Source organism: Lissotriton vulgaris, chromosome 12 (assembly GCF_964263255.1).
Source record: "Lissotriton vulgaris chromosome 12, aLisVul1.2, whole genome shotgun sequence".
NCBI classification, from domain to species: domain Eukaryota; kingdom Metazoa; phylum Chordata; class Amphibia; order Caudata; family Salamandridae; genus Lissotriton; species Lissotriton vulgaris.
Window position 1 is genome coordinate 596,669,438 of NC_141700.1, and position 24,778 is coordinate 596,694,215.

The window sequence follows — 24,778 nt, forward strand, 5'->3', positions numbered from 1 at the left end:
TCTTGAGCGTAAACGGTTCAAAACCACGCTTGACATTTCCAATGGTTCTTATGCACATAGATTAGATGGTCTAAGTTCCCAATGGACCAGTTTTACGTGCGGCGGCGTACAAAAAATGTTTAAACGACTCCCAATGGGATATAAGAATAGTCCTGGAGTGTTTTCCGCCCGCATAGTCTCTCTTTTAGAGAGTTTCGATCCAGTTGCATGTTCGTATGTGGATGACATTTATCTCACGGACGACGAACTTTGGGTGCATCTGTGTCGAGTAAACAGCATAATTTGTAACTTTGCAGACATGGGTTACAAGTTTAACTTTGCAAAATCACACATTGCGGAGTACACAGTGTTGTTTCTAGGTTATGAACTTAACCATGAAGGAAAGGGATTGGCTCCTCAGTTCCTGGAGAAGTGCGCGCAGTTGCGCTCTCCGACAACGCTGAAAAAATTACAGTCTTTACTGGGTTTTTTAAATTTCGGGAGGACATACATTCCGGAATATGCCCAGCGTATCAAGCCTTTATATGCCTTGGTACAACCATCTTTTTCCAAATCATGCTGGCTGCCTGAGCATTCTGCCATTCTGCAGTCCTTGCAGGCAGATATGCTCGCTTCTGACTACTTACAGACTCGTGATAACCAGACCAACCTGGTGATAAGAATTATCCCGGGGACGGTGGGTTTCACGTACCTGACTTTTAATGAAGGGGATACTGTACCTATTGCGTACAAGTCACACTTATACACTTCGGCTGAACTGCGTTTTTCCACTGTGGAGAAAGTTTTAACGGCTGTGCAGATGGCAATTCTTAAGGAACGTGCCCTGTCGCAGGGAAAGCGCATGTTGGTTGTCACCCCGTGTCCAGCCTTGGAGGCGGTCACGAAAGCCAGTGTACCGAATTCTAAAGCTTTGCACCCTCGGTGGATTCAGTGGGCTACATCCTTGACATCTCAGGATGTCACGTTTATTTTTGACGCCGCTTTACGGTCGCAGGAGTATTTACAGTATGAATTTGTTCATCCTGCTCCTTTAGCAATGCGGCCGTTGGAGGATTTCCATTGTATCATTTACACGGATGGTTCGGCGCAGGTTGCGCATGGCTCTAAACACGCCTACGTTTCCGCTTGCGCCATTGTAGTCGGTGCCATGGTGAACGATGAGTTCAAGTCCAGTGTTGTGCACACGCAAACGCTAGGGGACTGCACCGCACAATTAGCAGAGCTTCGTGCTCTTATGCTCGCATTGGAGTACGCTGATCCTTGTGTGACGACTTTAATCGTAAGTGATTCTTACTACTGTGTCCAGTCTTACAATGAGAACTTGTTCTTTTGGATTCAGAATGATTTTCGTGATTCCAAGGGTAGCACAATAAAACATAAAATGATCTGGGTCCGAGTGGCGGAACTGAAAGAGAAACTGCCGCTCGTGTTTGTGATTCATACTCTCGGCCACCAGCGCGTGGGGGTCCACGCTGTTGGCAACTCGCTTGCTGATGAAGCAGCGAAGTCAGCGGTATCAAAATACTTAGTTGCAGCAGTCACGAGGTCCAAAAGCAAAATAGATGATGACATCTTGGCGGCTGTTGCTGCCACGGAGAAGGGAGGTAAATATCCTGCGGGGTTCCCTTCGAAGTACACATACCACTTAAGTCCCGATAAGGTTCCTTATGTGAAAATTCCTGAAGTTGGAGAGCGTCTAGTTCCCAACTCGGATCGCAGAGCTTCTCTGATTACAGCGGCTCATGAAGGTGTGGCGTCTGCGCATGCGGGCGTCTCAGCCACTGTATCTCAGCTACAACAGAGGTTCTGGTGGCGGGGACTGTGCAAACAGACGCGCGATTATGTCCTTATGTGTGACATTTGTCAGCAGATCAAGCCTTCTACTGCTGCGCGTCCGCCTCAGACACAGTTGTACATCTCTAATAAACCACTTGGTTGTGTTTATTTGGATCACTGCGGTCCTTTTTCTTCTGATACTGCGTATAAATACATCTTAGTAGCAGTTGACTCATGCACACGCTTTGTATGGGTATGGCCGCATCGAAGCGCTGATTCGCGAACTGTCATTAAGGATTTGCGTGTCTTTGTGGGAATCTTTGCTTGTGGTACTTTCCATTCGGACCAAGGTCCGGCTTTCGCCTCTAAGGCGTACAAGGATGCTATGGTTTCGTTGGGAGTACAGGTGAAGTTTTCAAGTCCCTACAGGCCTGAGGGCAATTCTGTAGTAGAAAGAATGAACCGCGACTTAAAGCAATCTTTGACAGCCCGTGTTATAGGCACTGGTAGAAACTGGCTGACCCACCTCTATGGCGTGCAGCGTGCGCTTAATAATCTCCCTAGAAGGTCTCTGGGTGGGCGGACCCCATACGAAATGCTCTTTGGTATCAAGATGTACGTACCTGACCTTGATGGTGCAGACTGCCAGGCCCAGGCCGCGGCCTTTGACGTAGATGAACATTGCAATGTTTTACAGGATCTACAAAAGACCAGAGACAGTCTTGCAAAGGAACACTTGCCCTCCACGTCGGATGATGCGTTGCAGATCCCGGTAGTTGGCTGGCTACCCCAAGTTGGAGAACTGGTTCGAGAGAAGATCGATAACAAGAAAGAGTTTGGTCCCTCATATCGTGCACCTGTTCGGGTTCTTGGAGTGAAGGGCACAAGAACAGTCATTTTACCACCACTTCCAGGTCGTAAAGAAAACAGATTTATTTCTATTGACAATGTCAAGACACACAGGGTGGCCGATTCTTCATAGCATGACACCGGCTGTATCCTGTCCTTACATGGTGAGGCACTCTGTGCTGGCTATTACATCTGGTGCAGATCAGGAGGTGTCCCTCGAGATGCCTGCCATAACCAGTCCTTTATTAAATACTATTCCTGTTACTAACATTGATGAGGTGACCTATGCAGATCCTGCTGATTTATCTATGTCCGATTTACAAGCTCGTTTGGCTAACCAATCCAGATTCTCTTTTGACTCTGATTCAGAACTTTCGAAGAAACCATCGACTATTACAAAATATGCCACGTTGTTTAAAAAACATTTTTTAATTCCACCTTGGACATACATTTGGCTGATACTATTTTTATTTTATCTTTTTATGTCAATTGGTTTTGTGTTTTATTTTTTCCGACTGATCGATGGCCATTATGTGAAAGAAAGAACAGGAATTCGGTACCTTAATGGAACATTGGCCCCTCTTTCCTCCTCACATTCAGTACACAGACTAAAGAGAGACTTACATTCAGTAGAGATTACTGCTTGGCCAGTCCTTGATGGGATTGTGTGGGATGCGGTTAGGTTTCAGATACATGGCCCCACAGAAGTTATTAATGTTCCTAATGTGCTTAGAGTAAACATGGGAGATGTGATTAAGCAAAATATTCGTTCTGATGATTGGGATCTTCAGGCCGTAGAAGCATTGTTCTCTGATTTGAAATATTATGCGGCCTTTGATGCTGAAGATTTGTACTTAGATTCTGTCAATTATGGTGATTTGTTTTGTTATCAACATTATGGAAATCATTTCTTACACAAGACAAGTTCCAGGAGGGTTCCAGTGAATTACACTCAGTGGGAACATTGCCCTACTCCCTTACAGGGGAGCTCAAGTACATTTCTGGGAAAATACTCTTATTTTACAGATTTTAATCAATCAAATCCTGAGTCGTTTTATTTTAAAGTGAACCAGAAATTCATGCCCAAAGTTAGACTTACTGATACAAAATTGCTGTATTCAAAGTCCTTTTTAGAAAGGTTATCTGTGGATGGCTATGAGTTATGGAAGGATGCTATTGACCTTAAATCAGTTTGGGGTACCAAAGATTGGCAGGTACAAGGCACTGAGGCTTTGCATCGTGCATGTCTCATCCCGAATCACATATTGTTTTTAAATTCTACTATTTCCCAAACAACATGTTTTGGATTGGCTACATCTAAAAAATTAAATACCCCTACTATCCCTGACTTGGAAGAATATTCAGGTTGGAGTAATTTCACTACAATATCCATCAGTGGGATACAAGCACTTTTGCAGAATTCCTCCTTTAATATTTCCCGTTTTGATCCGGAGGGGTGGCTTTTGTGGCAAAGAAGCTCTGATGCTTGCCAACGTAGGTTTTTGGGTTTGTCTGAAGGTTTTACGCACATCAGGCCAGATCCCAGGTTTGAAACAGATCACACTGTTACTACTTATTCAGTAGGCAAATTGTGTCAGAACTGGTTACAACATTCCACTTTGGCTGCAGTTAAACTGCATCTGTCCCAGTTGAATGAGAATATAGAGCTAAATGATTTTATAAAAGGCCCGACTAGGGGTAGATCTAAACGCTTTCTTTATGCTGTATACAATGAAATTTGGAAATTTTCACAGGTTGAGGCAGCTAAACGCCTGAGAGCGATTGATCAAGCAAATTTGGAAAAAGTGCTAGCAGTAGTAGATAACAGTATTAACATGCTTTCTTCCAGGATTTACACATTGGATAATATTGTTTCTTATGTTGTTGATATTGTACATGATGAAGTGTCCACGTTATACCATGGTCAAAATCAATTGCGTTCTGTAATGCAGTTTGCCTGGACTCTACAGACAATTAAGGCAGGTCGAGTTCCCTGGACCTCATTGAACGTTTCATCCCTTTTCGCCCCTTTTAATCTTACTGAAAAACAGCGCATGCTTTCAATGCGTGATGCATCATTTTCTATGTTACATATTGAGAAGCTAGAATCCTTGCCTTTCTCTGTTGCTGAAGCCACTACTGCCACATGGCTTATTCATGGTTTAATTACATTACCATTTCCTTTATATAAATTTACTAACTGTATGCGGTATATTGCTATAGGACGATATGAACCACTAGGCAATGCATTCCTACACGAGGCATGGTCATTACCATACACATACAGATGTCTGAAGGATGGAAAAGAAGTGAATCTTAATGGTGAGGAATGCACACAGTCACCTGACCATTCATTAATATGCAGACACATTCAGTTACACGGTTCTTGTAATCAGGACCGCCCAAATTTAGCATGTGTTTTAAAAGGCACGCCAGTTCCAGCAGTGGTTCCCACGTTCACATTATTAGCTAATGGTAGTTATTTACTTTTGAACAACGAATTATGTTGTGGTTTATTAATTGGTGTGGCTTATGTGGTAACTGTATCAGAGCGTGTGGTGTGCTGCAAGAATGTTCTATACCCACCCACGCATGGGTCTTCAGATGTCTCCATCTGGCCACGGATTCCAACCTTGGAAGCAAAATTCAATGGTTTAAGCAGAATAAGGGCCCTTTTGTCTCAAAAACAAGTGACCCTGAGTTCGGCCCGGGAAACTTATGTCCTTCACATAGCTAACACCCGCACAGAGGTGCAGGCGCTTTTAAATACTGATTTGCCGTTTCATTTCTGTGAGCTGGTGCACCAGATTTTTAACGCTTCTTCAACGACTGGGCTTGCACATTTTTTTAAATTAGTAAGCAGTGGCCTCGTGACTACGTTTGAAAAAGTTTTTGGAATCATTCCCACGTTTTTCCACACTATTTTTTCGAGTCTGTTTGGTGGACTACCTGTGTTTTGCTGGCTGTAGCAGCAGGCATTCTGTTGGTATTTTTCTTCATAAAACATGGATGCCCATCCTGCGCAAGACGCCGTTCAACGCCTCCTGACACTGTGCCGTAATCTGATGCTCAATTACTATGGAACATTGCCGCTTGCAGCATTAAGCACGGCCTATAGATTGTCATTTCGGTTCACCGACTTCACGTGTGTCCAACCTGTGTTTCACTGCCTGAGCTGCGAGTTCGATTGGGCCATTGATTTGTGCCTATGCTTGAGGACTGCTCCTGACGTCGATTTTGATCAGCTAATGCGTCCCGTGGTGGCTCACGAGCTGATCTGTTCTGGCGAGAGAGTTATGGCCTTGGCAGCGATAAATGGAGTTCTGGGCCAATGGGAGATCTCTGCAGCGGCGGATGCCTTTCTGACACACAGCGATCTGGTGAACCCACCGAGTTGTCCTCTGACGTTACAGGAGGATCCGATGCTGGAGGAGCACGTATGTTCTTTCCCATTGCTAAATTGGATTGCTGAGCTATTTTCGGATGATGGCAGTGATTTCATGCTGGAGGCTGTTGCAACTTTCTTTGCATATACTTTCCAATCGTGAGATGCCTAGGAGGAATGCTTTGTTGTGAAATATGACTTTCCCCTCGCTGAATTGGAGGGATGGACTATGTTCAGCTGATGGAGAGTACAATCACGTGATGTCGCTGGGGATAACGTTAATATGGCACATGACTTTGGAAATCGGATAAGTGCCTTGTTTTTTTTCTCTTACAAACATTTGAATTGATGAGACCTGGTCCTACGTTTCATATTTTTGAGACCTGGCGGATGACTTTTGGTTCAAAAGTTTTGTTTTTATTTTTAGATTTGAGGCCACTGTAGGCATTCATACATATTCATTCATACATATTTTTAGCTTATTTTAGCTCAAGATTATTGATCTTTGCTTTCAATTGTTGTGTCTGATTTAGTATTGCCTTTTCCCTTATGTTTGACGGTGCTCGGACCAATGGGGGGGTGTCATATGGATACTTCATTACATATATTGCGTTAAGTTAGCATGAGTGTATTACATGTTTAAACAGCCGGTTTGCCTTCGGCTTCAGTTTTGCACACGACACATACTTGTTGTTGTAGCTTTCACCCTAGAAGCGGTGAGGTGGTTTATTTGAGAATAATATGTTATTTCTATGCTATCAGCTTTGCCTGGTACACTTGGTACAACTGTCTGCACACTGAGAGCTGCACACTCTAAGATTAACCTAACACAAGGTTGCTGGGAGGCCTGATCCTCGCACCACATTAGACATAACACAAATAATGTTGATGCCAACATTTTGGGCTCTACGCGGGTTTAAGATAGAGTTACACGGAATGAACGTAGACACTTGGTGCTGCGCATGAAGAGAGCTGGTAGCTGTTGATGTGATCTGCTCCTACTGACATTGAGAGGTATGGGGCCGCCCTGCTAAAGCCCGAATGAGACCTTCATACATATAAAATAATATGCTAGATAGGGTGCGCGAAATATAGGTGATATAGATTTCTATAGAACTTGCATTATAACATGCTAGCACCTTTTGCTTACTATGGATTAGTGACTATGGTGCTGACTCTGATTTTTATAATCTGCATTTTGGTATTATACAAGATACTGCGTTTGAGAACTTTGCATTGAATAATAAATATTTCAAACTTGCACTTGTGTTCTTTGACTCTCAGTTTTGGTTTGAAATGATTATATAACGAAAGAGTGTTCATGTGTTCCACGATTCCTGAGGTATTCTAAAGATCATGTTCTGGTTTGTCTAAGACATGGATCATTCCATAATGATCCATGAGACACTGTAGCTAGCTAGGTAAGGGGATTTCTGACACTGAGATGAGTTTTGGATCATCCTAACTCACTGAGGTTCTAGATCTCTATGCACAGTTCTGTGGGAGAACGGAAACCCTGCTACACAAGAAAATAAAATGTTCTTCCTTAACCCAGTCTTGCAGGTAGGGCGAAGCCAAACATCCTGTTTACAATAAAATACGGAAGCGAGGCTCTGAGAATTCGGAAAAGCAAGATGCTAGATCTCACAGTCACAAGAATATACAAAGCAATTTTCCATCTACAGAGTTACGTGTCTCCGGCGCAAATCAGATTAGAGTTTGGCTTGGTCAAACAAACTCTGGGTAGAAACACGGCATTCGTGAACTTCTGCCAAAGCCTCAGACGTGCAAAAGGGGGCTCCTTTGGTCATCACCTTTGGCTGGAAATACAGGGGAGGGAAAGCTCACCCATGAAGGCTTATCTACAAAGATCACTTGCAACCCTGGATCTTATAGTCAACTGGGATCAGAATTTACACAAGAATGAGATGGAGAAAATAATAAAAATGTATACTACATTAATATCCCACTCAGAGGACAAGATGACTCTGGCAAAGAGGAGACACTTTGCAGCTATAAGAACTTATCTCATCAAGACTATCTAACCACCACTTACACTAGCCAAAAAAAGGAAAGGTCCCTAAATATCAGGCATGGGGTAGTGCCAATACTGGAGTATTTCCCACCATGGCACAGAAGAGACTATGGAGATCAATGCTGACTTTGCGGTGAAGCTTCTGAGGACATCATCCATGTGTTATGTGTCTGCAAAGCCTCCTTATATGAATGACAGATAAAACTTTGCAAAGAGTTTGTTGAGAGAAAGATAAGAACATGCAGAGAGTACTTTAACCTGACAGACCTGATACCTAACTGTGAACTTGTAAAATGGCTCAAGAGTGTGGAAAAAAAGATAAGGCTATAGACCCTAGGAAGCAGCAGGAAATTCATAGTGAAGTACTATAAAAGACTTCCAAGCTCTTTATACTCTTTTATCTTTTTCAATTTATTGTTTTCATCTGTACTTGCACCTTTCACGCTTTTAAACATAAGAATCTTATACATTTCATATAGACAAACTTGGTCATTTTAAGAAAATGAAAGATGAATGTTTATAAGCATACATTATTGATTTTTAGTAATCAATAAAGTGTATTGCAATGGTTTTGAATAACTACGCAAATAAACTTAAACTTGAAAAACTCTGCACATCTGATTATATAGTAACTGTATTACATGTTTGGGTGCTTTATTGCACACAATTCTGTGGTATAAAAACCCAGAATTCATAGCAACCAGAAAATATTTTCCAATTTTTTCGCTGAATTGGCATTATAAGATTCACCATTGCTCACTGTTTAATTAGTAGCACCTTTATGAACGCTGAAACAAATATTCAAATTAAAACACTGCTCATTGGTAACTGAATTTTCAAGTTTATTTATGAAAGTCATTGTAGACATGAACATACAAAATATAGGCATGTTCCAGTGTTAGCTCTGTTTTGCTGGTGAAAGCTTCACTAGTCCCCGATCTTATCCACTAATATAGCATTATAGCCCACCGTAGCGGGCTACACTGGCTATTAAAGGCCCACTCCGGCATTAAAAACCTCAGCCGAAGCAGGCCTTTAATAGCCGGCATAGCCCAGCTACGAAGGTCTATAAGGCTATTAGCTAACAAATAAAACAAAGGTGTCTTGGAGCCCGAGGGGGTTTAAATCCCCTCGACCTTTGAGAGGTCTTTGTTCACAGCAATAGCTGTGAACAAAAGCAACATTGGGATGTTGCTCTGCAGGCTTTTTCCGGCCCGTCGAAGCTTGGCACACTCCATTGTATTCACATCAAACATTATTGTTTAATCACCATCTATTCATAAAAGCTGAACATTATGGGCCCTATTCACAAACTGCATTTTGTAGAACTTAAAGTAACACGAGGAAGGATTTGTGGAGGTCTACAGACTGGGTTAGTGAGTGTTAGACACCCAATCACAAAAGAGTAAGACCATTCCTATTCACAAACTGCACCTCTAAAGTTATAACAACCAAAAAGACCCAAAATCATAGTAAAATGTACTCCAGCTGAGACCTGGAGAAAGTCCAGCATCACACATGACCAAGCAGTGGAACTGCAACACCCTCTCATTGAAAATATTCAAGGCAGGAACTTAAAATAGGACTCCGTAGGAAGTAATGTTAAAATAGTTTATTTAGTTTGCCACTTTTAAACTATAGATACAGTTAATTTAATGTTACAAAAATCCATACAAATAAAAAAATACTTTATGATACAATATTTTAATAAACAATTATTCCTTCAAAACAAAAACCAACTTAATTTTTTTAAACAAAATTAAATTAAGCTAAATTAATTCTAGACATAACTTGTTAAATATAAACAGTTTAGGTGGGATTTCTTCCAAAGAAATCTTTAACAAAAATCATTATAATTACTTTAATTTTTTTTAATTCATTAAATATTTAGTATAAAATGAAGGGAATAGTGCTGTAGCATGTTTTTTGCTCATTTATTTACATGAACATATTTGTACTACTTTTAAATTACAAGCTACTAATTTAAAGATTTATTGTAAAATAATCTTGCCTGAAGTTAATGTTTGTATTTATCTATTATGTAGTAAACATTAGAAAAAGTAATGTATGGAATTAATGCAAAATAATGTATTTCCTTTAATTGAGGTTGTATTTATTTCTAAAATAAAAACTGTTATTGACATATTTTAGCAGAAAATAATATATGTTGTATTTATATGCAATTTTTAAACATAAAAGTAAATGTATATATATTTTTTAGTATTAAAAATATTTTTATGTACTTTAACATTGTTTGCTACGGAGTTCTGTTTAAGTCCCTTCCTCAATTATTTTCTATAGGAGGATTTTGCAGTACTAGTGGTTGGCCATGTGGGGTGCTGGACTTACTCCAAGTCCGAGCTACCACTATTCTGGGTCTCTTCTGGATGAATCCTTACATTTGCAAATGTGGCTCCTACTCCTGTTTTACAGGGGTGGAGACACATAAAGTCTATACTTTGTAGTAAATGTACACTCAGAAATGGTTAATGTCAAAAGTAGTAACTTTACTAGATAGCATAAGAGAAAATGTACATATGTAGATTTGCTCATTTGTAAATTTACTTTTGTGACCAGGCCACTGAACCTACAATTAAAGGCACCTTATTATATCTGCCTTGCCGGAAGCAGCTTTAAAATTCTTTGATTTATATAATAAGAATGTGTTTTAAGAAAGAAACCATGTTTTATATGAATCAATGCATTCTTATTTACAGAATAAAGATTTTTATTTTTATTTTTACTACAGACACTTAAACAATATAAACCAGCATTGTACTTTTCAATAAAACATTTCCTGTATGAAATTATATGCAAATGAAATTTCAATACAAAATCAGTACAACCCTGAGCTTTCTAGCAGCCTAGTAAGAGCAACAGAACCAAAGTACCACAATGGGTAACTATTGTGATGGGTAATACCTTCATATGTTCCCATCTAAAATGCTGTTGGTGTTAACCTCAACGTAACTTTGAATTGCATCCTTTTGTTCCCTAGGGTCATTTCTGCTATAACAATGGGACACTTGACCACAGTAGGGAATCATTTCAAATTGTGTATATGAAACTGCAATTATAAGGCTATTTTATTTGGGGTTTTACATGTATATAATCTGCTTTTTGGAGCTACACATTTTTGAAATTAGAGTGGGACATTTCCGAAAAACAGCATGAATCCACAAGGTCGTCATTTACAATCCTAATTAGTTGTAACAGAAAGTCGTTACTGCTATGATACCCATGCAAAGCTAGTTTCTTACTAATAATGACCCGATAGTAAATGTATTCTTACAAGGGTATTGCTTATTTACTAGATACAATGTGTCACCAATTCAAATTCTGATTGAATAGTTGTAACAGGGTTCACTGTGAAATAAGCAACAACTATCTTTATCAGGTTCCTTCTAATTTATTAAGACATTTATATAGACCTCCTCCATCCCAAACCTACAATCCAAACAAATAATGTAGAACAACTTTTGGTTATAACTGTGTCTCTCCAATTTGATCAACCCAACTACCTTAAGGCTTTTATTGTTTACATACAATTAAAGGAGTCAGTAATATTATAATTCAAAACACACATTCTCCTTCATACTGTTCTTGTGTGTGTTTGTGCAAACTACCTGGCTTTTCTGTATTCCAGAATCCATAAAGATTGAGAGTTATTTACTGCAGGTTGAGTTAATCAAATTAGCAGGCATGGAGTATTATGGTTGATAATTTCATAGTGATGATGGAATATTTTGTTCTTCACTAACCATACCAGCAGAACCTTTTCTGAATATTGTGTTGTAGTGGCAAAGCTTTGGTCCCCTTAAACACTTTTGCAATTATCTGTCAAAAGAAAAACATATCTCCAATTTCTTCAATTCCCAACATGTTGTCTAATTGCTTCTCCACAATAATGTTTTCCAATTTTTTTAATTAAAATAATAAACATATAGGACTTTTCGTTCAGTTTTTGAATATTTGTTATCTGAAGCAACCAAACTCAAAGCAAGAATTCTCTTGTAGTTGAAATAAACCCTTAAATACAAGTTTACACAGTTATAAGCGTCAAATTATTTAGCATGCATTCTTGAAATTTTCTCCACATATAAGTAAGTACCTTATAATCTACAAAATCACAAAGCTGACACATCTACCTCTTTTGGTATCCAGTCCAAAAGATTCTTTATTTGCCTGTGCCAGCCATAAAAGTACATATAGTCTGGTACATATAAAATAATTAAACAAAACTAAAACTAACAATAAATAGACTTTCAATGCAAATGCATCAAGAGAATGTTACATTCAGAAATTTGTACGGCAATTAGCTGCATACTCCATCAGATATTTACCCCCCCCTTCTATAATCCCAATTTTCTCATAAGGGGTATCATGGTCTCATCAAATGTAATTTCTGAATGCAGCTTCTGAAAACATATAGCCTGAGTAGCAAGACATATTTACCAAAAATACATCTTGGTTATCCCCATTGTTTCTTCACTTATTCCGCAAGAAATTATTAATATGTTCTAAGGCTCGAAGCCTGTCAGGGAAAGACATTCTCTCGAAAGCATAGCCATGTTGATAATTTTCATTTTGAGATTGGACTTTCAATAAGGGTGAAAGAAAATTCTCCCCTACTTAGTTCTCCTGAAATCCTGCACCCTTCAGGAGTAATTCCGTGGCTCTGTATTCACTGGTTGACGACACATAATTTGACTGTGACCTGAACAAATAACAATTCTATTTCACTTTTTCTGATTGCCCAGATTTTAGAATAGGTCATATCCTCCATTATAATAAGGCTACACATGTGTCCATACTGACATATCATTTATAGCATTCTCTCTCAATGCGTACATGGTGCATCAATTATTATCCATTTAAATGTGTGATAAACTTTGATCTCTGTGTAATCCAAAACACTTCTCTTTTATTTTACACTTCTACCTCTGGAAATCTGATTTCCATCCTATCAAAGTGTAATATTTATTAGTTTACAATGGGGTTTGCCCTGATTAGTCAAAACTAATGCTTAATGCTGTCTTACGGCAAACTGTACAATCCCTTGATTCAATTATTTGGTAGGATTAAAGCGTTCTTTATGTCAGAGGACCTTATGACTGCACATCATAAATTCCTCTTATTTAGTAGGTCTGCTCTTTAACCAGCACCAAATTTATGTGGTAACTAAGATCCTCAATGTATTTATCTGACCCTTTAACTGTGCTTGTAGTAGACTCTTACTTAACCATTGATTTCTGAAAGAGGTATTTATCTCAATTCTGTTTACCATCTTATTGTGAGTGATATGAAACAGAATTCTTCGAACTTATCTTTCCTCTGGGGTACTTTAATCATTCTTCGTACCAACAAAGATAATTCTAGTCTTTTTTCTTGTATTCAACTGAATCTCTTCCTGGGCTCCTTCCATTTCTTCTCTGTCCATGTCCTTGTTCCAACTCAAATTACCTCTAGGCCACTGCATGGTCCACCTAACCATGATATAATTGTGAATAAAAATAAGAGCACTATGTGTATGATTTACCTAAATGCCATATTTATCTTATAATCTACACTACGTAGGTGTTTGTAGGGTGTCTCTGATTGAGCAATACATCAAATAACAGCAGTATCTTGTCTTCACCAACCCAAGGGCTAGCTGGCATGATAGTATACACTTGGCACTCAAGATTCATTTTTGATGTGTATTTTCGGCTCTAACCCTTCCAAAAACCCACCCACAACTCACTCTCCTTCACAACACACCAGAGCTGGATTATGGTAGAAAGAAATTTGAAGGTCAGAACCTTCCAAGAGTATGATTTTATTTCAGGGTCATTTAGACCCTGGTGAACAGTCCACAAATCCACTTGGATATACAATTATAATAATTACAACCTGATAACCAATGTTTACCTTTTCTTATCAAATTCTTTTCCAAATAGGATATTTTCTTTAACATTTCCATGAAAGATCCATGCTTGTTGCGACACATATGCCAATGTTCCATTAACATATACAGCACCATTTTCAAGATGCATCTGAAACAAGCAGATTTAGATTATTACAATCACCAATAATGGGTATGAGGCATACTAATAATACTGGTATTGAATTTAAAATACTTAAAAGACCCTATTCACAAAAACAAATAGGTGGAACTTCACGCCTCCTCCTTAGCATGTCTTTCTATTTTCTCCCCATTAACAAACATTTCCAGAAATAAGCTTGGAATGCTGCACTGGTCACAGGTTTCCTGTCATCCTTCTAGGAATTTCATGTGACATTTTTTTAAAGGTGCTTATTCCCCCTGCATAGAGTTCTTCATAGCAGTAAAGTATTCAGAGGCGGAACGGAGTCTCCTGTGCAAAGGCACTGTTTTCATTGTGTAAAAAATATTTCACTATGCAGAAAGCCCTTCCCCTACAGATCCAACAAATCTGGAAGTGATATATTTTTCTTCACATCCTGGAAGGGGGGTTACTCCAGCACTTGGCTAGTGGCTAGAGTAAATCTCAGATCAGGGGTTGAAACAAACATTGGGAATTCCATCAAATATTTGATGGAATTCCCAAAATTCAAAGGTAAATCATGGATTAGAATGCCCACTATGAAAAGGTTCTGCAAAGGTGAATTTCTCCTCATTTTTGGAAGTTCATGTTAGGAATCCCTTTGTGAAGTCCTGGCAGAAATAAAAAGGTAAATTAATATAACATTTAGAAATGTGTTGATCTCTTGCTCATCTGTTTCAAAGTTCTGAAAGGAGTACAATCTATTGTCTGCATCTCTCCAAGTATGATCAAACATATTTTCATGATTATTTATTACTTGTGATTAGTGAAAACATTGACTCAAGCTATCTGTAATATAGTATTATGGTTATGGAACAGTGGGCAGAGGGAACTGATATCTAAGTTCCCAAGAAAGAGAGTTATGTGAGACTTGGAATACTGTACTGAGGTTGTGCTCCATATTGTGTCACTAAAAACGTACATGATTAGCCAATTCATTGACATTCTGAGGCTGGAGTAAAAATGTGGATCCCTCAGATTGCACTCTATAACTACAGCTAGAGGCCTTCACAATTGATAGTTGGCTTTTATGAGGGTCAGAAGAAGGGCCATAGTAATTGTGCTTGCAATTTCAAGTAGTAATCGCAATATTTAGTTTGGAGCCTGTTAGTAGTACAGGTACTTGCCACTTGTCCTTGATTTACAAAATATGGAGAGGCATGGGTCAAGAAGTAGGTGAGGGACAACAGTTTAAATTATTGACTGGCTCAATGGTCAGTAATGTAACTATGTGCACAAGACAAAATTCTCGATGGGAATAACATGAAGGAAAAAGAGGTTGTGAATAGTTCTAGAATGGTCTCCATTGATAATGGTTTTCCTCCATAACTAATGCAATATCTGAATGGGTTAATTTCACCAACAGCAAACATGTAAGCTTTATTACTCTTAACTCAACTCTGTCTCCTCACAGTAATTAATAGTGAGTTGGCCCTAACTCTGAAAAAGAAAAATGTGCCATAAAGAGAGCTGGCATTTCCTGCATCTACCATAACTACCGAAGCCTCACTGCAGACCAAACAGATGAAGGTCGGTGGAATATTTGCTTCTGTTTGACTTGGCCCTTTTGGCAGGTTCACCCCTAAACTTTTTGCTTTTAAATATGACCTGGTGTTAGTTGTTTTTGGTTTCTGCGCACTTTAACACTGTGTCCAGTGTAAAGTGCGTGCGCAGTCTGAGTACGTGTGGTGAGATTGGCCTGCCCTCCCATAGGAATGCATGGGGGATATGTGTGTCCATGGTAGTTCCTGATATGAGAGAAGTGCAGGGGTGAGTTTGGTATGTGCGAACCCGTGAGATTAAATGCTGCACGACGGTGTGCGCAGATTTAATGTGTCTAGTGTAGAAGTGCCACTTTTAGAAGTTGGCATGTCTGTGCAGTGAATGTGAATTGACTGTCTGGCTTGTGATTGGCTAGAGCTGGCTGGTGTGCCTGGCTCCAGGAGTCAGGATGGGTCTGCCCGGTGGTGAATGAGGAGATCTGCATGTAGATGGGAGGGAGGAGTTGCACCTGGGACCTGAATAGGGCTGTGCCTTCCCTCCACAATGCTGGCTCCACCCCCTGTGGTGCGTCTGATATCCCTAGCCTGTCCTGTGAATAGGGAGAGGGGCAGAGCAAAACAAAGTGCTCAAGAACCAGTTGTAACTGGTTCTCCCCCTGCCCTACAGCCTTAGACAAAGGAAATGTCTGTATTAAAAGAGGCTGTGACCCCATGTAAAGTGTTCTCTCTGGATCCTAACTCGAGGGGGCCTGCTGCTGCTGCTGGGTGCCAGGAGGAACCACCACTGGGGACTGCCTCCCTGCTGGAAGGCCCTGTGAGCTGGCCCCTGGGCCCAGGCTTTGCCCCCCTACCTTCTGAAGGACTTCCCCATGACTTCTTTTGCCTGTAGTGCCTGGAAGCGCTTTATGCCCTTGAGGAGCACTTTTATTTTCCAGTTCGTAAGGAGCGTTTTTGCTTCCAGAAGAAGTGGAGCGTGTGAGGCCTTCACAGCGCTGAGCTGCCTTCCATCCCGAGGGATTCCCTCCGTGCTTGATACCCCTGTGCTGTGCTCAATTAGTGGGAGCTGACCCTGCTTTAATATTTATCCTCTTCGGGTGCCTACCCCGCCTTGATTACTTAAAGGACGAGCGGATGCCCACCCCGCATCGCCGTCAAGACCAAAGAGGAATCACTGCCTCAGCCCAGGGGTTGCGAAACCGTTGCCAGGCCGCTGCCGTCGTGACCCGGAAGCCAGGCGACTCTGCCTGGTTTTGGGCGGGGCCGCGTGACGAGGCGGAAGTGACCCGGAGCCTCGCAGGCTCCAAAACAAAGTCCCGGTCCCAAGGAAGGGGGACCGGGTGAAGCGCGTGCTGTGTGTGGCGTGGGGCTCCCATGCTTGGAGAGAGCCCCGCATCCTGAAGGAGAGAGTCGCTGGGGGGGGGGGGGAACCAGGAGCCAGGCGGGTGCCCGGTGGCTGCCAGCAAAGTCCGGACCAGCTCGCCAACGGATCTAAGAAGTCCTGTAGAGCCCCGGTGAGTGGAAACAGGAGTGGTTGGTGCGTGCTCCCAAGGCCCGGTTGGGGAGGCTCAGTTATTCCCTGTAGAAAGCCAAATTCCTCAATGACGCCGCCATAGCGGGCCACTGAACCGAGGGGGCACCCGTGGTTTCTGAGACTCAGAGCGGGACTTAGTCAATCCCCAGTGCTGGGGCCAAGTTTCCCTCAGTGGTGCCACCGTAGCGGGCCACTGCAATGTGGGGGCAGATTGTGTTGAAAAGCCCCAGAGGGGGCCCAGGAGGCACCAGGAGTGCCAGGCTGTATTTGTACATTCTTCCAGCTGTCCTGCAAGAGCGCAGGCAGCTCCAACACCATTTTTATGGGACATGTTCTTTGGGATTACCCAGCTGCCCAGCAAGTAGTGGGCAGCTGCTACATTTAGGCCCTAAACTCTTGCGCATTCTTCTTTGGCTGCATGCGCAGCCAGCCCTGACTATTTGGGACAAGGGGCGTTTGAGCCCCATGGAAGGCCAGTTGGCCTGGGGTCAGTATCTAATGTGATTCTGCGCTAGGTAATTGGCGATTTGGGTTTGTGAGGATAATTGCCTATTGTGATTTATGCGTAATGTGCAATGCCTTTATGCCTGTGACACCTCTAACTTTGCCTAGTATAGTTTATGCTAGTCAGTTTATGTTTTACTGCGTGACCTATGCCTAAGGTGATTAGTATTGCGTAGTGTGTTCCTACCTTTTACCAGTGATTACTGGTTGTGTCCTACACTTGTTATTTTGTGCTACAATTATTCTATGTTCTAGAAGTGCTATTCCTACTAAGTGCTGATTCTGACAGTGGCCCATGTGGCCCTGTCTGGTGTAAATAATACCCTGTAAATACTGCCCAATGCCAGTTGGCACAGTGTAATTATGTGATTATGATCTAATGTGTTTATGGTAACACAAAGGCTATTTTTATATATATAATCTTGTGTGGAGTTTCTTTTTGTGATGTGCCTAGTGTGTTGCTGCTGTGTGTGTGTGTTGCACAAACGCTTTACACATTGCCTTCGGGATAAGCCTTACTGCCCGTGCCAAGCAGCCAAGGGGGTGAGCAGGGGTTATCTTGGTGTGTAACTCCCTTGCCCTGACTAGAGTGGTGGTTTCTGCCTGGCTTTGGTGCAAGCCTCAGCCAACCGAACTCAGATTTCTAACAGCTTCTAAGTATGGTGATCGGAAACAGTATATTTATTCGCTATTAAAGTATATCCAACAGAGTGTACTGTCATTGTGCTTACGGAAGTATTTGTTGATGAGTCAGGTCTTGAGAGTTACTTTAAAAGTGAGTACTGGCCATATCACCTCTAGCATCCATATTTGCTACAGGCTGCACTTCTGACAAGTTATAACTACTATTGATTTGTGTACTCATGTTGTCAGGAAGGGGGGGGCCTATGTCTATCTGTACCACTATTTGTTTTGCTTGCGGAGTCGGAGCCTGAACCCCCCCCCTTCGGTGATCTCCCCGAGTATCTGAAATCTATTAGGACTCAGAATAGCAGCGTCAGCTCCCGGGTCTGCCAAGCTTAATGTGGGGTTTTTCAGTTCTACTATTTTGGGCGCTATTTTAAAATATGACCTCAAAGAGGGCGTAACTTTAACTTTGGAGAGTGGCTCTTTCGTTCTCCCTCTCGGCCCTTTTCTCTTCGGAGTCTCCAACTCCCCGTCTACGTCTTGAAGATTGGGGGACCTGCTTCAGTGACTCCTTTACCGGCTCTGCCTAAAACACTTTGTGCACTCAAGGCAGAATTTGCCTTTTTTCTTGCCTCCAGCCTCCTCAGATTATAGCCACAGGACAGAGCAGCTTGTCCTTTTGGCTCTTTCGTTACCCTCTGCTCTGCCACTCTGGAATCACTAAGACCTTGCAGACCCTGAATACAGCCTCTAGGATTCTCATTAAAAGGCACACTGCTTATATATGAGAAACTTGCATTTGCCGTTTTTTCCACAAATACAGTAATAGCAGTCCTAGTTCTCTCCATGGGCTCTCCCCCCCTGCATGGCCTCCCCACCTCAAGCGTTTTGCTTGAGAAAGCACCTCCAGTCCCAGCCACAGCCGTAGCTCCTTGTTCCAGCCCCCTCACCTCCAGTGAAGCAACGCCGGGACTTGTGCTGCTTGTTCTGGCTCTGCCTCTGCCCCCACCGACCCAAGCGTAGGAGCCTCGCTGAGAACGCCGCTCCAATGCCAGATTTGACATATTATGCTTGGGTTTTTTTGTTAAAAGGAGGGAAATCCCAGATAACTCAGATACTGGCAAGATGTTTAGAGCAATGTTATCTGGAGTACAAGGGGGAGAGAAGGGGTTTGAACAAAAGTATGGAGACCCGCGTTACTTCAAAAAAGTACGACTCAAAACCCTGGAGAACTTTGCAATAATCTGGTTTAAAATCTGGAGAGAAATCAATATAAATTATTACACTGAATTTGCCCCGATGTGGAATTCTCCGGGGTCCCCAGAATGGTTAAGTGACAGTTTGGCGCGTTCCCTGAGAGAGGCGGGGATAAAAACTTGGGGGCAGCTGATGAAGGAGGGGGAACTGATCTCCTGGGAAGAGGCTCAAAAGCTAACGGATGGGGGTTTGTCTAAATTTCAATATCTTCAAAGGAAAAGCTGGAGACTTGCGAAGGGGTGCGATGCGGGACAATCAAATCTGACTGAAGCCTCAAATATGGCTGGAGGACCCAGCTGAAAAGAGGTGGCGAGTTGTTATTGGAGCTTGGTGGACAGCGCTGATGGGGAATTCAATCTACCAGCAACACTGTGGGAAGAATACTTGCCGGGAGAGCAGCCGACAAGTTTATGGCAAGTATCTTGTAACATGTTATAAGGCGGAACCACATCTTTTGTATTCACAGAGTTTACTGGACAGTTTACTGGACACCCCACAAGTTAGCAAAATTCGCAAAAGGTGTTACCCCAAAATGTCCCAAATGTGGGGAAGTAAGAAGCAATGATGTGCACATGTTTCTGGAATGCCCGGCTTTGCAAACTTTTTGGAGGTAAAAGTAAGTAATTCACTATGTACAATAATTGGAGAACAGCTCCAGGTAAGCATCTTTTTGTATTTTTTGGGTTACCAGAGAATCATGACTCTCTTACTCTAAATGTTAAAAAACTAATTTTCTACTTAATATTGTTGGCTCGCAGGGAAATTTGTAAAAAATTGATTAATGCTATACCCCCTAGTAAAACCGAGTGGTTATCCTCAATTAAATGTTATTTTATGTTATGTTATGTTATATGGGTCTTCTATAGCGCACGGCTACTCCAACAGAGTGTCCCGGCGCTTTGTATTGCATGACCAGAGCAGGAAAACAAACAAAACATAACAGAAAAGATTCGGAGAAGAGAGGGAGTCACAAAGTTCAGAGACTGGCCCAATAGAACCCTAGTGGGCAAAAAGCCATGTTTTTAAACCCTTCCTAAACGCCAGTAAGTTGGGTACAGAACGCAGAGTCAAAGGTAGGGAGTTCCACAGCTGCAGAGCTAGCAGCCTAAACGAACGCCCACCAATGCAGGATTTTTTTACACGGGGCACCACAGCCAGAAAGAGGGACTCCGATCTCAGGGAGCGTGCCGGATGGTAAAAGGCAAGTCTCTTTTGCAGATATTGAGCTCCCGAGGCATGTAGAGCCTTGTAAGCTAGTGTCATAGCCTTGAATATTATCCGCTTCCGGATGGGTAACCAGTGGAGCGATTGTAATAAGCTGGAAGCACTGGCCCGCCTATGTAGGCCGAAGATGGCTCGTGCGGCCGTGTTCTGAGCAACCTGTAGGCGTTGCAGAAGGTACTCTGGTAGGCCAAGATATAAGATGTTAGAGTAATCTAATCTTGAGCCGATTAACGCCTGGATCGTCGTCCTCCTATGCTCCTCAGAGACCAGAGGGAAGAACTTCCGAAGCATCCTAAGTATGCCAAAGCAAGATCCTGTAAGAGCCAAAACCTGGGATTTAAGCGACAGTCCTTTATCGATTTTAACTCCCAAGTTCTTGGCTACCTGGGATGAAAACGCAGGGGGAAACATATCAGCAGGCCACCATCCATGCCAGTCAGGATCAGAAGGACAACCGAAGAAGAGTATCTCAGATTTATCTGAGTTGCACTTGAGGCTGTTAAGCTGGAACCATTTAAAAACAGCCCCAAGGCACTCACGGATACTCTCTCCGTTGAAATCTTCTCCCTTCCGGCAGGTAAAGAGAAGCTGGGTATCATTGGCCTAGGATACGATCTGGGCCCCGAAAGACTCCACCAGTGTCGCCAATGAGGTCATGAAGATGTTAAATAGAGTCGGGCCCTGAGGGACTCTCGGCGGAGCTGGGGGAGGCCCAGATCGTTTGTCGGCGGTTGGCAAGAAACGAACAAAACCAATTGAACACCGTCCCCCTCAGACCGATCTCATGAAGTCTTGCGAGGAGACCCTCATGGGGGACGGTGTCGAAAGCCGCCGACAAATCAAGCATGACCAGCATAGCTTTGCCTCCAGTATCCAGCGCCTCTTTAATGGCCTCCGATACCTCCAACAGCGCTGTCTCTGTGCTTAAATTAGGGCGAAAGCCAGATTGGGAAGCATGTAATAGCTCATGCGACTCCAAAAAGTTGGAGAGCACACCATGTACATGCTTCTCCAGGATCTTAGCCAATGCAGGAAGGAGTGAAATAGGCCTGTAATTGGCGGGGACTTCCGGGGCAAGGCTCGGTTTCTTAAGAAGAGGGATAACCATGGCCTGCTTCCATGGCTGCGGAATTACCCCCTGACTCAGAGAAAGGTTCAGAAGTGGGTTGGCCAGAGGATTAATTATAGCTGCCATTTTAGCTAGGAATTTGGCCGGGCACGGATCAAGGGGAGAGCGAGATTTAAGATTCATCATCAGAGTCAACGACGCAGATGTCGAAAGTGCCGGAAAAACTGCCAGAACTGGACCTGATGTAAGAGGGTGGACTGACCCGTCCGATAGGCACGGATGGACATTCCTCGACTTAGCAGGAAAAGAGTCCTGTATCAGCCTGATTTTCGTGGTGAAAAAATTGGCAAGGGTGCCAGCCCAAGTCTCAGAGGGGGCAGCCTGCGCTGAATTAGAACGGGGGGTCGTGAATTCTCTTACAATCGAAAAAATCTCCTTGCAGGAATTTGCTGCCTCCTCGATTCTCCTGGCAAAATAACCCTTTTTCTCCTGTGGAATTTCCCGATGGTAAGCTTTGGTCATCAATTTATAAGTAAGCCTCGCCTCCGTGTCGTACTGAGACCGCCATGCCCTTTCGGCAATTTTGCATTGCCTACGTGAATGTGCCAGCGCCTCAGTAAACCAAGAGGCCGAGACCCGTTTCAAAGTGGTGCGGGGGGGAGTCATGGGGGCTAAGTCGTTCAGCCTATCTAATATATATAAATATATACTTGCATTGGACAGAGTGCTAATGACCAGACAAAACGAGTTCTGGGTTCCCCTCAAAAACTGGATAAATGGTATTGAAAAATCTTAAGAACTGTCCGATGATTAGGCCTCTATACCATTCATCGCTTGGTTATTCTGGTGGTGGCAGACGAGAGGGTCCGGTTGTTGATCAAGGCTACCTGTGGTCGGAGTATGAAGAAGCAAGGCATAGAGAGATCCAACTTAGGTCAAGCAAGCAAGAGACTATTATCTATGCCTTCGCGCTGACCTAGGCTAATGAGGACATAACATATATTTTTTTTAAACAGAGTGTACTGTCTTTGGTGCACAGTTGAGGACACATAAAGCCAATACTTTTGGTAAATGCCATGACCTCAAATGCAATAACAGAAACTGATACAGAGAGAAATGTTCAAAGAAAACCAGCACCAAAATACTGATTGTCTATGTTCACCCAATGCAGCCTGTAGTAGTGGGCAAACGTATTTGAAGATCTCAAAGTTGCAGTTCGGCAATTTGCCTTAAATAAAATGCTTTCATCGTTCTTGTAGGCTGCAAACACCTTCCATCAACATCAGTCAATAAGAAGGCCATGAAAATGCTAGAATATATCTACCTACTCATTGAACGCTTATACACCATCTGCCCCTGAACAGCTAATTGGCCCACCAGTTTTCCCTGGAACTGACTGGTAGGTCTCTCAATATATCACTAAAGCCCTATAAATATTTTGCATGCGCCAAGACTATGGTTTAACAGATGATGGGAATAGAATGAAAGGTAAGAAGAACAACTTCCTGGACCCAGCGGAAAGAGGGGGAATTGTTGGGAAAGAGCCCAGGATGTAGATTGAAGTATAGCCATATCAGGGTCAACACATAGGCAGGACTCATTGCACATCAGTACTCTTAGTTACTCTATTCCAGCTAGGATCAGCACCACCAAGAAGGGCACTTTTTTCTGCATGCTCCTAAATCAAAGTCCTGATATGGCTCAGATCATGAGACTATAGAGTTCTCTGCATTAGAGTCTTCCCATGGGTGAGCAATGCCTTTAATCCAAAGTCTGAAAAGGAAAATACCTGCCCAGCAATCAGGCTGCTAGAAGGTAACCTTCACCATGACCCCCCATAGCTTACTGAAAACTTAACTTTGTCCACTGAGATTTGAAGGTAGAAATGTGTAGAATCATGAAGAACCTAACCCAGAGGATCTACAGACAGCCCCCTTAATGACACACAACTTCCGAAATGCAGCCCAATGTTTAGAATTCGAATTCAGCATTAAAGACCATCCAGACAACAATAGAGCTAATTCATAACAGGTGGGTAAACTCTTCTGCTAGAGTTGCCTCCTTCTAATCTCCATATCAATAAATTCAACTCCATGGATATTATGGCTTCTGTGTTATTAAAAAGTCTACAGAAAAATAGGAAGTTCTAAGTTGACTGGAGTATCAGTACTTATCCAAGTGGGAACCAGGCACTTCAGTGGGAAATGGAAAGAACAAAAACAATCACTGATTTTTCCCTGATTTTGCCTTGGGAGTAAGAATAAACAAGGAGGAAGACATAGTGGAGTGCATTCTCAGGGGAGTTAAACTGATCCAGCAAATGGGCACCAACCATATGGATTTAAAAAAACTCCTGAGAATCAAAATGATGCTGCTAAGACAGTCTAACTCTATATTGTCAAGGTCCAAATTGTGTACAAGTAAACCCAAGAAATGAATTTCATCCCAGCAATCGAGCTAACATGCTAGAAAGCCTCATCAAGGGTATGAGTGCACCAATTTTAGCTGACAATATGGCCATATTGTCTGACTATAGCAATAAGTTCTTTACAACCGCAATCAGAAATGGTCCATGAACGCTGCAATGTACACTGTTGCCCAGTGTACCCAGTCCTAGGAGCCAAGCTGTATCTGTAGTGCTTAGCAAGCATGAACATTTCTGTCCTCCTTTCCTATCCTCCATACCAAGATAAAAGGTTCTGTTTCACACAGCTTCCAGTACTTCCAACATCCTCTGGGGAGATGGAGCCTGCAGCATCCAATCATCCAGATATGGATACAGTGGCTGTCCTTTCTGATGTATGTACCTCACAGATTACTATGTCAAAATATACTCCTGGCATAACATCATATCTAGACTATTGGATACTGCTTACTGTCAAATTATATCCATGTCTATCTACCTTGACGATCTATAGCTTAGATGGTAGATGTTAAGTTATTAATAGTAAATG

At 42.2% G+C, this 24,778-nt stretch overlaps 1 protein-coding gene across 3 annotated transcripts in view; it reads right to left on the reverse strand.

Annotated features, from left to right (window-relative positions):
* LOC147677801 (ATP-binding cassette sub-family C member 12-like) overlaps window positions 1-24,778 on the reverse strand; it is a 954,180-nt gene that overhangs the window by 492,989 nt on the left and 436,413 nt on the right. For all 3 annotated transcript variants that reach the window (XM_086945451.1, XM_086945452.1, XM_086945453.1), the window contains exon 13: window positions 13,956-14,080. In XM_086945451.1, coding sequence (XP_086801577.1) covers window positions 13,956-14,080 — 125 coding nt within the window. The remainder of the gene's footprint in view (window positions 1-13,955; window positions 14,081-24,778) is intronic.